General features: G+C 43.1%; 1 protein-coding gene across 1 annotated transcript in view; it reads right to left on the bottom strand.

The window, feature by feature from the left end:
* Positions 1 to 17,036, bottom strand: part of LOC141146726 (aldehyde oxidase-like) — a 230,454-nt gene that overhangs the window by 150,300 nt on the left and 63,118 nt on the right. Inside the window, exon 9 of the mRNA XM_073633234.1 lies at positions 8,269 to 8,410. Within this exon, the coding sequence (XP_073489335.1) occupies positions 8,269 to 8,410 (142 nt within the window). The remainder of the gene's footprint in view (positions 1 to 8,268; positions 8,411 to 17,036) is intronic.

Below are 17,036 nucleotides of genomic sequence, written 5' to 3'. Positions count from 1 at the left end.
GATCTATCAGTCGTTCTAAAGGCATTTTTGGGGTCACCTTTTGAACCTATCTCAGAGGCCTCTCTAAGACTGGTCACTTTCAAGACAGTACTACTTGTGGCAATCACTTCAGCACGCAGAGTTAGTGAAATCCAAGCTCTCTCTGTCAGAGAGCCATTCCTCCAAATTCTAGAAGACAGTCATCCTAAAGACAGACCCTGAGTTCTTACCAAAGGTGGCATCTAATTTCCATAGGTCACAAGATATTGTCCTCCCTTTATTCTGTCAGAAGGCTTCAAACGAGAAAGAAAAGCGTTTTCATTTATTAGATGTGAGGAGGTGTATCCTAGAGTATCTTAGGGTAACCAATCCATTCAGAATCTCAGATTCACTTTTTGTTCTTTTTTCCGGACAATGTAAGGGGCAAAAAGCTTCTAAAGTCACCATAGCTAGGCGGATTAGGCTAGCTATAGCAGAGGGTTATAAGACGGTAAACAAAGATCCTCCTGGGGGTATTAAAGCCCACTCCACAAGGGCATTATCAGCATCCTGGGCAGAAAGAGCTGGTGCCACCCCGGAGCAAATATGTAAAGCAGCCACGTGGTCAAGCTTTTCCACCTTTACAAGGCATTATCGACTAGACTTAATGTCCAGTCAGGATCAGGCTTTTGGGAGAAAAGTTCTTCAAGTCGTGGTCCCCCCCCTAATCTGGTAAGTACTTGGGGATCCTCTCAAGGGCTGTCCTGGAAGACAACTGGGGAAAACTGGAGTTAGACTTACCGGTAACTCCTTTTCCAGTGGTCGTCCAGGACAGCACGATCCCACCCTTTTTTGTTTATGTTAATGTACTAACATTATTATCTGTTATGGTTTTGTTTTTACAGTTCCATCCTTCGGTTCTTGGTAAATGACTGACCAGGGACATGAGGGACCGCCTTTTGAACTGTTGGCAATGTGTTTCCTGGGTGGATAGGAGGGACTCCATCTCAAGGGCTGTCCTGGAAGACCACTGGAAAAGGAGTTACCGGTAAGTCTAACTCCAGTTTTTATCTTAATGCATTCTATGCATTAAGAAAAAAAACCTGTGTGCAGCATCCCCCCCCTAATACTTATCTGAAGTCCCTCTGTCCAGCAATCTCCACGAGTGTCTCAGCCATCAGATATTCTCCCCCCCTGATTAACTGAGACACAGCAGTGGCGCCATTGGCTCCCGCGGCTGTCAATCAGCTAGCCAATCAGGGGAAAGAGGGGGGGGGTTCCGTGTCTGAATGGACACAGGAAGCTGTGACTCAGCTCGGGTGCCCCCATAGCAATCTGCTTGCTGTGGGGGCACTGAACAGGAGGGAGGAGCCAGGAGCACAGAAGAGGGACCCGAGAAGAGGAGGATCCAGGCTGCTCTGTGCAAATCCACTGCAACAGAGTGGACCAGTATAATATGTTTATTATTTTTATAGGAAAAAAAAACAAGCCTTTACAATCACTTTAAGCTTTAATCAAGCCAGTTCCTTTGCTACATCTGTTTCCAGAAATCCTGAAAATTGAACTGTCATTACTATAACCAATATGATTACCCAACTTGTTGTTGTTGTTAGTACAACTTATTTCTGAGACTAAGTAGTTGTTTAAATGGTTTGATACATCCAGGTCTCCCTCATCAACATATGTATTTTGCCCAGTTTTCATTTTAGTGATCCCATTACATTTATTACTTCTATCACAAATGTACCAAAAAAAAAAGCTTTATCTCCTTTCTTAATAGTTTTGGCAGACTTCAGTCTGAGGCCTTTGTTTTTTCTAAAACTGTCAAAAAATGAAATGCAATATGGCAACTTGGATGGGGAGCCATCTATGGCTAAACATTGTAATTATTTTTGTGATCTGTGCTTGTAAACACAGAAAGGAGTGCAGAAGAAAGATATAGCATAGGTTCCAACATTCAGGAAGGTAATACAAAAAAACCTGGGCAAGACCAAAGGGTAATATGACACAGTAAACCTTGTGACATGATTGATGTAAGTTTGGGAAACCTTTGCATCTAAGTCAATGTTAGAAAATCAACATCAAAGACATGTAGTTGAGGGATGGGGAAAGTATTTATCTTGTGTAGAAACGTGCCAAATTTTTTTCAGGACAAGCCCAGTGGACAAACACACACCTTTGTTAATAATTTAACCACTTTTCACAAAGAGCAAAAGTGAAAATATAAATACATCATGTTGACATATTCACAAAAAATATGATGGCATGCAGAATTATAATACTTGCATTGTGCTGTGTAAACATGTGCCCTGCAGTATTACACAGGTAGTTGGTTTAAAAAACAAGAATTTGTCCCTATACTGTATGTGTTTCCATTTTGTATTTATCTGACAATGTAATATTTAGCGACAAAGAACTAGCCATATCAAAAATCTGCACATGCAAGGATTTATTTCAATATATTTTTACACTAGGTTCAAACATCACCTGGGTTTCACACATTTTCCCAATTAAACCAAAATTAGAAAATGTTTTATTTTGGGTGAAAAGTTTTGTGACTCTTATATGAAACAAAATATAAATAGACATCTGTTTCTGGTATAGAATAAATAAAACATTAAAATTGAAAGAATTGAAAAGAGAAAATATTGAAAAGAAAAACAATATTTCTATTGATTACCTCTATATCCATCTTTTTTACCTCAATATACTTGTTTTGCTAAGGATGTTACAATTTTTGCCAGATTCTTTTTTAGTTTTGAGAGTTATACTAGGACATTTGTAAAAAGATAAATGTGAAATCATTCCGGTGATGTAAACCACTACACCTAATAGAACTGCAGGTTTGCTGCAAAATCCCACTTTCTAGCAACAGCTAAGTGGTCTGGTCAGCAAGGGAGCCTTTTCCTAGACAAAAGTAAGTGTTTTTTTTTTTTTTTTTAGTGATCCTATAACTGGCAAGTTGTTGCCAAAGCTCTACCTATTTATTTATATACAACAATCAGCCATACATTTAGGACCACTGACATTGTAAGTGAATATCATTGATTATCTCATTACAATGGCATGTGAAAGTTGGTGGGATATTTAGGCCTAAAGTAAACATGTTGTCCCTGAACTTGATGCGTTGAAAGAAGAAAAATTGGCATTTCAGTTTGTTGTGTATGGGAATGTATAGCTGCAGATCAGTCAGGGTGCCTATGCTTACCTGTGTCCACAGCAAAATGCACCTACAATGAGCATGTGAGCATCAGAACTGGACCATGGGGCAAAGGTAGAAGCTGACCTGATCTGATAAAAATTTCCTTTACAACAACATGTGCAACCAGGTGCTTGTGTGTCACTGGTGAAGAGATGGCACCAGGATGCAGTATGGGAAGAAGGCAAGCCGACGGAGGCAGTGTAATACTTTGGGTAATGTTCTGCTGGGAGTCCTGCCATTCATGTATATGATACCTGACCATGTACCACCTACCTAAACATTGTTGCTAATCAATGGAAATGGTATTCCCAGATAACAGTGGAAAGGTTTGTGGACCACAACAAGTTCAAGGTGTTGACTTGGCCCCCTCCTTGATTGGCCAAGAGGAGAAACAGGAAGACATTAGCAAATTTTAATTTGCTAATGTCACACAAGTGGGTGGGCTCAGGGTGCAGTGCGATTTACCCTTTTTTAATCCAATTAGTCGCAGACTCTAATCACGTGCTTCAAAAAAAAAAACTCACATTGAAATCCATGGGTCCGGCACCCTGCATGTAGATTAGGTGCCGGGCGCACGGATTAGGGAGGCGTCGCCCCTGCGCCCCTAATGGGGGGGGGGGGGGCACCACTGGTACACATACTCGGTACCCATCATATTAGGAAACCTGTTCAATAAATAAAGCAGTGAATAATATGTATGTTCAGATCCAGATAGGGTGGGGAAGAATTAGAATGTCTGTTGGATTTGCTGTCTGTGGAGCCCTTGGAAGAGTTAGTAAAATTCTTTCTAAGAGGAACACATAAACACTTGATCTCCCAGATTAACAAGGTAGAAACAAAAAGGGAAATAATAATATTATTAGTGTGCAAGAAGATGGGATTTACCCTGCGTGTGGTTGCAAGTGTGGGAATTGCAGCGATTGCCGCACCTGCAACCACCCAAAGTTAAAACGCACTGCTGTTCACTCTGAATGACTCCCTCATGCATCTAAAATCACAGTGTGTGTGTGGGAACCGCTGGGAAATTGCATGGTCAAAAAGACCATGCGATTTCCCTGCGGCTGCGTTTTTGAAAAAGTGCATGCGCTTTTTTTTTTTTTTTTTGCTGAAACCCAGGCATGGCAGCCAACACAGAACGTAGAGATGTGAACTTAGGGTAATACAGAAGGAGGCAGAAGTCTACTGGAAAACTGGTGAACTTTGTTCATTCTCAGGAGACCTGCAATGGCAGCCCCCATATCACAAGCAATTGTATTTGTGCAGAGCATCTCTTTGATAAACCAGCTGAATTTCTGGCAAATGTTCAGTTAATGTTGTATATCAAAGTTAAGTCCAGGACTAAACCCAAAAAGTAGAAAACTGAGCAATGTCAAAGGGCTATTGCTGCTTTTAATAAATTGTTGGACACTGGGCAGCCAATACACCAACCATCAAACATTCCGTTTGTATAAAAATGAATATTTAATTGCATGAATGTTGTTCAGTTAATTAGTATAAAAGTACTGACAACAGTTAAAGTGACCCTAAACTAAATTTTTAAAATAAATGCAATACTTTTAAATAAAAGTAGAAATCTAACATTCAGCGTTCGGGTGAATCCCAATAACTTCTCATTTATAAATCATATATTTACAATAACTCCAGCAGCTGAAGGGGCCCTGTCCCCATGGGCAGTTATTTTATATAGTCCATGTGTCCATAAATTAGTACTCATAAACAAAATGTTCGAAATTCCATACAGCAATTTCTTCTCACCATTACATATCACCAGTGGCAGGACAAGGTCGTCTAGAGCCCAGGGAAAACATGCCAGACTGAGCCCCCCCCCCAAGATGTATGAGTAGTATGCGTTAGCAAAAATCCCCCCCCCCCCCCCAAAAAAAGGGCACTAATCTTCGTTTACCCCTTAAGCATAAACACCCCTTCCTCCCAGAACAAATCTGCCCCCCCTGTTGAAATCCCCCCAGAACAAATCCCCCCCCCCCAACAAATTTCCCCTCCTAGCACAAATGCCCTCTAATCATCCTAGCACCACACACACACACACACACACACACACAAATACAAAAATCCCCCATTTGTACCAATCCCCTTCCCCCACTACCAAATCACCTCTGCTAGCACAAATCCTCCCCCCCACCCCCCCTCCCAACATCAATCACACCAAATAACCTTTCCTAGCCCCCTTCCCCCAATCCCCCCCTCGATCTCCTTGTGGTGCCTCGCACCTCACATGAAACCACACATTGCCCAGGGCAGCCGCTCCTTCTGCCCATCCCTTGTCCCGGCCCTGCATATCACCTCAGTGCAGTACACAACATAAAAATTTGACTCTCCTCAGGTAATAAGACCCTAACAAATCAGTGGGTCATATAACGCGTGATGGAAGTAAAAATATGGCCACTAGAAGTTATTTCCCTTCTCTCAGATTGTCATTCTAAACATCCATCCGTGTCCCAGGTCCAAACCAAATCAATGTATTAATTAAAAATATGCTTACAGGAGTTAGAAATTTCAGTAGTTTTATCAGTATATCAAATTGGTAACATCAAATATGGTGGATACTCAATTTCCTGTAGATTTCTGCTACACATTGCGGGTTTACAGCCCCTAGCTGCCCTCAATAATTCTAATATTACAGCCTGACAGGGCTGTACACATGCCGTGGCAGTGATGCTTTACTGTGGTACTTTTAATTTGGCGTGCAGAGTTTGACAAACTCGCCCATTGAGATCAATGGGGCCACACCAAACATTTGTCTCATATTTGCAGTGTGGTCTTACAATATAAAATTGCAATCTGGCACCAAAAAAAAAAAAAAGTTAAAAATGCAAAAAAATAGACATCAGGAGGCGGCAGTAGCGTCTCCTGAACGCCTGGCGGCTACTGCTATTTTGCTCTCTGAAAAGCGGTCCATTACTGACCACTTTTCAGAGGTCTATAAGCATTACTGCCAGTGTGAAGGGGCCATTCTAAATTATGTGTGAACCTCACAGCAGGATGAGGAAGGCCTCAAGTGATTGTATTCAGTCATCGTATGTGCCAGGTTATATCCCAGTGCACACTTGAAGATAATAGTGCAAAGTGATTCAAAGAAGGTAAGATCCAGAATTAATCACGCCATCCAGCTAAAAAAGGCTAAAAACAATCAAAAGTTCATCCAGCTAACGACTGTATGCAGTGTGCTTAATTAAAGAGGAACTGCAGTCTGCTCACTTAATTTGTAATAAAAACATCTTTGCCATTCTGAAGCTTCCCTCCAACCACTTTGCATATTTTATATATACTGGGATTCTGTACTTGCCAAATATGCTACAGAAATCTCCCTCCACTGAGTCTGGCTGCAGCCATTTTAACTGTGGGCAGCTGAATCTGCTGCCTGTTCACTTCCTGGATTTAAACAGACACACAGAAGCATACCTCCAGCTCTGCAGCTCTCATTGGCCCTCTTATAACTCATCCCCCTTCCCTTCCTGGCAAACTCTCACCAGAGTGAGAGAGGGCTGTGCATGATTTCATAAACCTAGGCTTTTTACCAGACAAGAAATAGGAATTGGGTTGTAAAGGTATTTACTGGCAGAAAAAACATGTTTTACTATCCAAAGTTAAAACAAAAAGGGCAGAAGATTTATTATATAATACATTTTTCACTTTTGATACATATATATACCAGGTTTTTGCTCTTCTGTTAGCCCCGCTTTTATCTAACCCCTCCTGTTTGGGATACTTTTTGCAGAAGATTTATTAGATGGAAAGTTGAAAAAATGACTGAAGGTCCGCTTTTAAGGTGTTTGGATATTTTAAAATGAATCTATTAGGAGACAAATAATGTACGTGAGCTGCCATGGCTGGCCTGTTTGTTAAGCTGTATGCTCTGGGTTTCATTCTTAACCCTGTTTAAATTTCTTGCCGATTCCCTGAGAACAGGTGTATAGGGTGTATGAGCAATCCGGACATTGGATATGCACAAGTCGAGTAGTAAAGGAAGAATAATAATAATGACAAACATGAAGCATGCACCTTCAAAAATGAGTCAGCCTAGGCAGCATTTATGTTTCTGTCCTGACAGGCTCCATTGTTAAAACAAATCTCTGTTCTCTTATATTATATCTAAAACATTCTGGCTTTTACATATGTGAATACATTCATATGAATTGAAACTTCCTTAGTGTTTCTGCAGCCAACTGATGATCAGCCAAGTTAAAACAAATATTTGCTATGTGCTCAAACAAGGCCATTTGTCTAGTAGTAGATTATTCGTTACCAATTATTAAAAGTTCTAACAAAACAAACCTCAAAGATAAGGTTAACTAATGCACAGTGGAATTTTAACATCATTTCACTTCAAATTACGTTTCTTTCTTTATTGCTTTTAGGATGCTATGAAAATTGTACCTGTATGGTTGATTTATAACCTGGATAACAGCTTTAACTTGGTTGATTTTTTTTTTTTACATATTTTGCTGCAAAGGAACAACCTATATTAAGTTACAGTAGATAGTTTTAAGATGAAAAAAACAGCAGTAGCTAAATAGACGAAAGCGGAGTGGTTAATAGGTTGCAGATTTAACCATTGAAAAAGTTCTTAACGCGGTGCCGAAGTCCCCTTATTTATTCCATTGTGTATTATACTTCAAGAACACTCAGTGAAAGACTGATACAGTGGAACCTTGGACTACGAGCATAATCCGTTCCAGGAGAATGCTTGTAATCCAAAGCACTTGCATATCAAAGCGTGTTTCCCCATAGAAGTCAATGGAAACTAAGATAATTTGTTCCGCATTGACTTCTATTACATGCAATACCACATGTGGCCAGAGGTGGGGGGCGCCAGAGAGCCTCGGAAATACATGAGGATAGCTCGGCTGAACTCTAAGCCTCTGAAAGGCTCGGAAACACTCGGGAATGGAGTATTTCCAAACAGCTCCGAACCTTTCCGAGTGTCCACGGTGCCCCCGCACCTCTGGCTAAATGTGGTACTGCATGTCCCATTAGCTTGAATTCTGTTCATTTTGCGAGACAACCAGCTCCTTAACCACATTTTTTGCAAATCAATGTTTCACTGTATATCTATCTTCATATATTTTTCTAGATAACTCCTCACTTACCTACAGTAGTGTTCCCAACTACAAGTGGTGCTTTTGGATATGCAACCTTCAGCTGCAGTAATTCCTGGAGATTGACCGGAGAAAACCACGTGATTTGTTCTCCCTGAAATTTCAGACTTGTCTTGTCTTCTTTGTCCATTAGCTGACAAGTAGAAAAAAAGCAATGTATAAAACACAGGCAAGAGCTCCTGTCATTAGGGAACAAGGAGGATTATGTAAAGTTGGGAAAGTGGGCTAACAACCACTTTAACAGTGCATGTCAGAGCACAAATCAAGCCATGAAGTCCAAGGAATGGTCTGTAGACCTCCGGGACAGGATTGTATCGTGGCACAGATTCGGGGAAGGGTACAGAAAAATTTCTGCACCATTCAGCCTAGGTTCACACTGACAGCGGGAAAGAAATCGTGCAAGTTCAGCTGAACTCTCACGATTTCACTCCTGCATGTCAGTTCCAACTTCGGGTGCAATTTCAGTGACATCTGTGCTGGTTTCTGCACAGATGTCTATTAAAATCGCACCCAGAAGTTGCCAAAAGTAGTACAGAAACTACCTTTGGGAATCGGTGTGGCGCATGCCAAATCGCTGCAATGTGAACCAGGGCTGAAGGTCCCAATGAGCACAGTGGCCTTCATCATGCGTAAATGGAAGAAGTTTGGAACCACCAGGACTCTTCCTAGAGCGGGCCGCATCAACAAACTGAGTGATCAGGGTAGAAAGGTCTTAGTCAGGGAGGTGACCAAGAACCTGATGGTCACTCTGACAGAGCTCCAGTGTTTCTCTGTGGAGAGAGGAGAACTTTCCAGAAGAAAAATCATCTCTGCAGCACTCCACCAATCAGGCATGTATGGTAGAATGGCCAGATGAAAGCCACTCATTAAAAGGACAGCCCGCCTGGAGTTTGCCAAAAGACACCTGAAGGACTTTCAGACCATGAGAAACAAAATTCTCTGGTCTGATGAAACAAGGATTGAAGGTTCATCTTCTAACAAGATAACGACCCTAAGCACACAGCCAAGATAACAAAGGGAGTGGCTACAATACAACTCTGTGAATGTCCTTGAGTGGCCCAGCCAGAGCCAAGACTTGAACCCGATTGAACATCACTGGGCAGATCTGAAAATTGCTGTGTGCCGACACTCCCCATCCAATCTGATGGAGCTGATGGAGAGGTCCTGCAAAGAAGAATGGGAGAAACTGTCCAAAAATAGGTGTGCCAAGCTTGTAGCATCATACTCAAAAAGACTTGCGGCTGTAATTTGTGCCAAAGGTGCATCAAAGTATTGAGCAAAGGCTGTGAACACTTATGTAACATGGGATTTTTTTTCTTTTTAATAAATTTGCAAAGATTTCAAACAAACTTCTTTCACGTTGTCATTATGGGGTATTGTTTGTTGAATTTTTGAGGACAATAATTTAATCTATTTTGGAATAAGGCTGTAGCATAACAAAATGTGAAAAGTGAAGCATTCTGAATAATTTCCAGATGCACCATAAATGTAAACGGTAGACAACTCCTGGATTCTTAATCCCTCCCCCCCCCCTTTTTTTTTTTTTTTTCCTTTTTTCTTTGCTTCCCTTCCTCCATTCTACACTCCCTTTTTTTTTTTCCCCCTTATGGGATCTCTGACCCTCTCCCCTTATATTCGTCTGCCTCCTTAAACCCCCCCCCCCCACACTTCTGATCATTGCACATTCGATTTTTACACTTTGTAGTTATATATTACTGTTTATTGAATATGTGCCAGATTATTTTTTTTTTTATTCATTTATGCAGTGTGAGAGCACCTTCTGATGTTGGCAGCTATTCACTTAGAGTAGATTTATCCCCTTTTTTATTGGTTTTGCGCATTGGTATTATTACTTTGTTTATGTGTATTTTCAATTTTGCACTTTAGGCCGCATAAACAGAACCTCCTCTTGCTGAACAATTTTTTTTTTGCATTGGTGCATGTCCCCCTCATGGTAGTGCCCAGCTCGCTATGCCATTTCTATGCCAAAAAAAAACAAAAAACAGATTGCCCATTAGCCCTGCTAATGGGCAGAAAAAAAATAGCAAGATTCATCTTGCACAGACTCTATAAGGGTTTCGCTGCTAAGGTCGGGGTTCAGGAACCCTTATGAGTTGAATCTTCCAACAACAGAATCCTGTGTTAGGAGCGTCTTGCACACTCCTGCACCACTGGTGCCTGCCTCCCCGCAGCCCACTCAGCTGCTGCATCAATTGCCTGGTAGCAGACCCTGCTCTGCCAGCAACACCCCCTCCTCTGATTGGCCAGCAGTAGCACGCCCTCAGACAGCACATTGCTAGGCAGTGGTCATGTCAGATTGTGCTGCTTTTTCTGCCCTGATAGAACCATTTTAAATGCTGCAGCCTAAGGGCAATTTTTTTTTTTTTTTTTTTACCTTAATGCATTCTCTGTCACCCGCCCCTAAACTCTTACCTGACACCATTATCTATCCAGTGTCCAGGCTGCTATAGGGGAAGTTACACTCACCAGCTATAGTATCCCACCTTGCATAGTTCATTCATCCCTATTGCCTAGTAAGAAAGGTGGGGGTGACCGGTGTGTCTAGGAAGGAGGATGATGTGCCCAATAAGGAAGTAGAGGGGTAACCCATAAGGAGGATAGGTAGCGTTTCCCAGTAAGGGAAAAGGGGGGGGGGATGCGCTAAGGTGTGTACATATATGTGATACACAAATATATATATTAAACCCCTAAAAATAGGCAAATTGTGAAAAAGCAGCAATTCTCTTATATAGCGTGTGTATGTGTATGTGATAAAGTAAATTTAGAAACATAAGAATCGCGCTAACCTGTGAATATAGATCAACCATAAATGAATAAGTAAAATATTAAATCATTAACAGTACAATATGAATAAGTGAAACATAAAAAAATATTTCATACATCCCATAAACACCCAATCACAATGACTATGAATGGGAGAACAAATAGCTAAGGTGATAAAATGGGAAATCAAACTTAGATATGCATAAGAGTTCAAATAGAACTAAATTAGTCTCTGTAGGTGACTAAAACAAACATCGTCCACCCGTGCACAAATGGGAATCAAGTTCCTCCACATGAAAAATTCTTCATCTGCTATATGTCACAAACTTGTGATCCACCACCTCTATAGAAGTTACTTCTTACCAAACGGCCATGATATCCCACTACAGAGGATCATGGTAAGCATAAAAGGCTGTAACTCTGGATACACCACATGTGCTGATCAGCTGCTGGGCCCTCGGATCACCTCATTAGATAAACTGGCTCATAGGAAATGCACAGCCGGTGAAAGACTTTGATCTGTATATACTATTCCTGTGCGTTTCTCCAGTAAAGCTGGCTACTTGACATGGGAATTACACTGTTTCCGGAGTATTCCGCTTCTGTCTGCAGTAATCTTCTCAGCTGTCTGCAGAAATTCAGCGCTCGCTCCAGATAGACTTCACGTTATAGGAGCCTAGCAAAGCATGGATTCACACACCCTAGTAAGGATCCATCCATGGAAAGCAAAGATGGCATTGAAATCAGCCTTGCTGGTTTTTCCTTGTTCTTTCATGCAAGTGATCTGGCTTGGTAAGTGGTAAAACTTACCAACTTAAAGTAAACTTACCAACTTACCAAGCCAGATCACTTGCATGAGAGAACAAGAAACAGGAAAAACCAGCAAGGCTGACTTCAATGCCATCTTTGCTTTCCATGGATGGATCCTTACTAGGGTGTGTGAATCCATGCTTTGCTAGGCTCCTATAACGTGAAGTCTATCTGGAGCGAGCGCTGAATTTCTGCAGACAGAAGATTACTGCAGACAGAAGCGGAATACTCCGGAAACAGTGTAATTCCCATGTCAAGTAGCCAGCTTTACTGGAGAAACGCACAGGAATAGTATATACAGATCAAAGTCTTTCACCGGCTGTGCATTTCCTATGAGCCAGTTTATCTAATGAGGTGATCCGAGGGCCCAGCAGCTGATCAGCACATGTGGTGTATCCAGAGTTACAGCCTTTTATGCTTACCCTGATCCTCTGTAGTGGGATATCATGGCCGTTTGGTAAGAAGTAACTTCTTCTATAGCGGTGGTGGATCACAAGTTTGTGTCATATAGCAGATGAAGAATTTTTCATGTGGAGGAACTTGATTCCCATTTGTGCACGGGTGGACGATGTTTGTTTTGGTCACCTACAGAGACTAATTTAGTTCTATTTTGAACTCTTATGCCCCGTACACACGGTCGGACATTGATCGGACATTCCGACAACAAAATCCTAGGATTTTCTCCAACGGATGTTGGCTCAAACTTGTTTTGCGTACACACAGTCGCACAAAGTTGTCGGAATTTCCGATCGCCAAGAACGCGGTGACGTACACCACGTACGACGAGACTAGAAAAGGCCAGTTCAGAACCAAGCGCAGCACCCTTTGGGCTCCTTTTGCTAATCTCGTGTTAGTAAAAGTTTGAGAGACGATTTGCGCTTTTTCAGACTCCTGGTTTTCAGATCGTTTTCTGCTGTTCAGTTTGTGCTTGTGGGTTTGTATCTGCTCTTCAGTGCAAGCAAGTTACGTGTGACTTTGTCATTGTGTTCTCGTTCGTTCGTTACTGTTTTTCAGGTCGATCTTCACAGGCCTTGCTGTTCTTCCGTGCATTCTGTTACTTCGTTCTGAGCAGCCGACCGTTTTCTAGCCATGTTGCGTATACGTACTCCTCATAGAGTTCGTGCTGTGCGGGGGCTTGGTGTTGGGGTCCTGACCTTGACACAAGTCCAGTCCATGAACAGGGTGGGGAGGAGTTCATGGACCAAGAATTGGTTGCTTCAGCGTGACCAGTTCTGTCACATGCCTTTGCTCCGTGAGATCCGTGAGAATAATCCTGATGATTTCAGGAACTTTTTCCGGATGACGGACCCCGTATTTCACCGTTTGTTGGCTTTGCTGACCCCCTATATTAGCAGGCAGGATACCTGCATGAGGCAAGCCACCACTCCGGAGCAGAGGCTCGTCACCACCCTGCGGTACTTGGCGACGAGGAGAAGCCTGCAGGACCTCAAGTTCTCAACAGGCATCTCCCCCCAGGCTCTGGGGATTATTATCCCAGATACCTGTTCTGCCATCATCCAGGTCCTGCAGAAGGAGTATATTAAGGTAAGATTTTTATCCTTTAATATCACATTTTATTGTATTTAATGTTTGCTAAAATATTGTATTTGATTCCTCATTCCCTAATTACCATGATTGTAATATACTGTGAATGTCCCCTTTGTCCTTATGCAAGCTGGATTTTTCTGTAATTATTTTTGTTGTCCTTCATACATATTTGCCTTCACTTACCTCCCCACCATGGTCTCCTGGGCCTATATTCACCTCATGTAGGCACTTAATGTATTTTGTCAGCTCCATAGTAGTGCTTTACCCCAAACACCCCCTAAAATGTGTTGAAATGTGATTTGTGCGTTAAATTCAGGCCAGAGGCTTTTTTTTTTTTTTTGGGGGGTCCCCAAATCATTTGGAACCCTCCCTCCCCCCAACTGCTAAGTCAGCTGATACCAATTCTCTATCTATCCTCAATCATCTATCTGCTGACTTTGCCAAACCCATACACACTATACCCATCTCTTTTGTGGTCAGATTTATGGATGAATTCCCCAAAGCATGTAGTGCAAGGGCCTGCCTGTATACTATATATTCAAATGGTACTGTTTAAAGTTTTTGTATACTATGATTATCTTGATAGGTAATAGCAGAATGTCCAAATGTGTACAGTGTGTATTTATATCTTTGTATTATGACACTTCTTACCTGTCCAGTGGGCTGCTAATAGTGTAACTAAGTAGGGGCTGTTCAAAGTAATACCCATTATTTATGCATTCATCTCTCAATGAAGTGGAGAGGGTTACCTGTCCAAGAGCGCCCCGCCCCCCCCCCCCCATAATGTTAGAAATGGCCCATGAGAGGGGGGGAGGGGGAATATGATAGGTGTACCTTATACTTTGGTCTTTAAAAATTCCCTCAAATGTTATCTTGATGTTGGCCAAGAATGTTTGTGTCTAATCTGCTTTCCATGTTTATGTGCAAAAAGACTTTTTTTTTTTTTTGTTTTGTTTTCCTCCCAGTTTCCTTCCACGCCACAGGAATGGCAGACTGTGGCCTCCCACTTTGCCCAGCGGTGGGACTTTCCTAACTGCGGAGGGGCAATTGATGGGGAAGCACGTCCACATCATCCCACCACCCAACTCGGGGTCGTACTATTATAATTATAAGGGGTTCAATAGTATTGTGATGTTGGTGGTGTCGGCTACTTATGAGTTCCTGTATGTGGACGTGGGGAAGAATGGCCGGATGTCTGATGGTAAAGTCATCGCCCAGACGGAGTTCTACAGGCATCTCCAGAATGGCAGCTTGGACTTGCCACCTCCAGAAGACAATGTGGAAGGACTCCCATTCGTCTTCATTGCGGATTAAGCCTTAGCGCTGGGTGACCATCTTATGCGGCCATTCCCGATGAGGGCCTTCACCCCAGACCAGAGGGTTTTTAATTATCGGCTGGCCCGAGCCAGAAGAGTGGTGGAGAACACGTTTGGAATCAAGGCCAGCCGGTTGCGCCTATTTCTTACACCCATATATATGGCAGAGTATAAACTGAATCATATTATCCTGGCTTGCTGTTTTCTACACAACTTTTTACGGCAACATTCTGCCAACTATGCTAGCTCAGTTGGTCCTGAGGCCGGAATTCAAAATGAACCAACCCTGACGGTGCTTGAAAGTGGCCATCCTGGCTTGCCCTCCCTGAGTGCCCGTGATGTCCGGCTAAGATACCTGGAATTCTTTGCGGGTAGGGGGGGCTATCAATATGCCAATGTGTGAAACCTTTATCAAATAAAAAAAAAAAAATTAAGCAAATCTTTGGTGACATTTACTGCTTAGCTGACCCTGACAGAAATGTGTTGAGTCCTGAAAACGGTGTGATTGTGTAACCTTATCCACTTGCTGACTGCCTAACGCAGATATACTGCGGCAGAATGGCACGGGCAGGCAAAATCACGTACCTGGTACGTGATTGCCTTCCCGCGGGCGGGGGGTCCGATCGGACCCCCCCCGGTGCCAGAGGCTGTCGGCTCGAGTTCGCGGGCGGTGAGGGGGAGGCCATCCATTGTTGGCCACCCCCTCCCGATCGCTCCCGGCGAATGAAAATGCTTCCTCTCCCTCTGTAATGTAAACAGAGGGAGAGGAAGTGATGTCATCCCTCCTCGAGCTGGTCTTTTCGATCCGGTGCCGAGGAGAGTAGACATCAAGTAAGTCTGCACAACACTACACTTTCAGTAGAACACGCCAGGCACACTTTTCACCCCCCAATCACCCCCCTGTACCCCCTGTCACACTGACACCAATAGCAGTTTTTTTTTTTTTTTGCATTGGTGTCAGTTTGTGACAGTTATAAGTGTTAGGGCAGTTAGGTTAGCCCCCTTTAGGTCTGGGGTACCCCCTTTAGGTCCAGGGTACCCCACTAACCCCCCCCAATAATCACCCCCCATCGCCAGTGTCGCTAAGCGATCGTTTTTCTGATCGCTGTATTAGTGACACAGGTGACGCTAGTTAGGGAGGTAAGTATATAGGTTCGCTGTCAGTGTTTTATAGCGACAGGGACCCCCATATACTACCTACTAAAGGTTTTAACCCCTTGATTGCCCCCTAGTTAACCCTTTCACCAGCGATCACCGTATAAGTGTTACGGGTGACGCTGGTTAGTTGGTTTGTTTTTTATAGTTTATTATAGTTTTAGGGCACCCGCCGTTATTACCTTATAAAGGTTTAACCCCCTAATTGCCCGGCGGTGATATAAGTTACGTTTTTAGGATCAGATAAGGTCTGCATCGCCCCAGCGTCAGGTTAGCGCCAGTACCGCTAACACCCACGCACGCAGCATACACCTCCCTTAGTGCTATAGTATCTGAACGGATCAATATCTGATCCGATCAGATCTATACTCCCCAGCAGTTTAGGGTTCCCAAAAACGCAGTGTTAGCGGGATCAGCCCAGATACCTGCTAGCACCTGTGTTTTGCTCCTTGGCCCAGCCCAGCCCACCCAAGTGCAGTATCGATCGATAACTGTCACTTACAAAACACTAAGCACACATAACTGCAGCGTTCGCAGAGTCAGGCCTGATCCCTGCGATCGCTAACAGTTTTTTGGTAGCGTTTTGAATCAGTCGCTAACAGTCAGGAGCTTTTTTGTCTGTGAGTATCACTAGTGTACCCCTAAATTTAGAGCCCAAAATGGCAAATCGGAGGTACACTAGTGAAGAGGCCTACACGTTTCTGAGCATGACAGATAGTGAAGAGGAAGTCACTCATCTGTCAGATTCAGGCTCAGAATACGATCCTGTAGAGGACAGCGGCTCCATGACAGATAGCTCTGATGACGGAGTTGTGGTCCCTGCTAAGGTCAGGCGTACCAGACCCCAAACTTCTGTCCTTGAAGTGCAAGAACCGCAGGGCTCTCGTATGGAGCAGAGAAGTACTAGTGCCGCTATTCCTTCTGGTGAACTGGCAAGCACCAGCGGCCTAGTACACCCTGGTCGTACATCCAGCACTGCAGTAACACTTGGTGACGTGGTAAGTCCCATAAGTGCAATTCAAGCTGGCCAGGTGGCAAGCACAAGTAGTGTCCCGCTGCCACCAAGAAGACGAACACAGGCCCGTCGTGCCCATAGTGCCCTTCCTGCTGCATTCGCCAATCCGAATTGGGTACCCACCACTTCTG

Source organism: Aquarana catesbeiana, linkage group LG06 (genome assembly GCF_042186555.1).
Source record: "Aquarana catesbeiana isolate 2022-GZ linkage group LG06, ASM4218655v1, whole genome shotgun sequence".
Classification (NCBI taxonomy): Eukaryota; Metazoa; Chordata; class Amphibia; order Anura; family Ranidae; genus Aquarana; species Aquarana catesbeiana.
The sequence above is the reverse complement of the archived record's forward strand: the minus strand, read 5'-3'. Positions and strand labels throughout refer to the sequence as shown.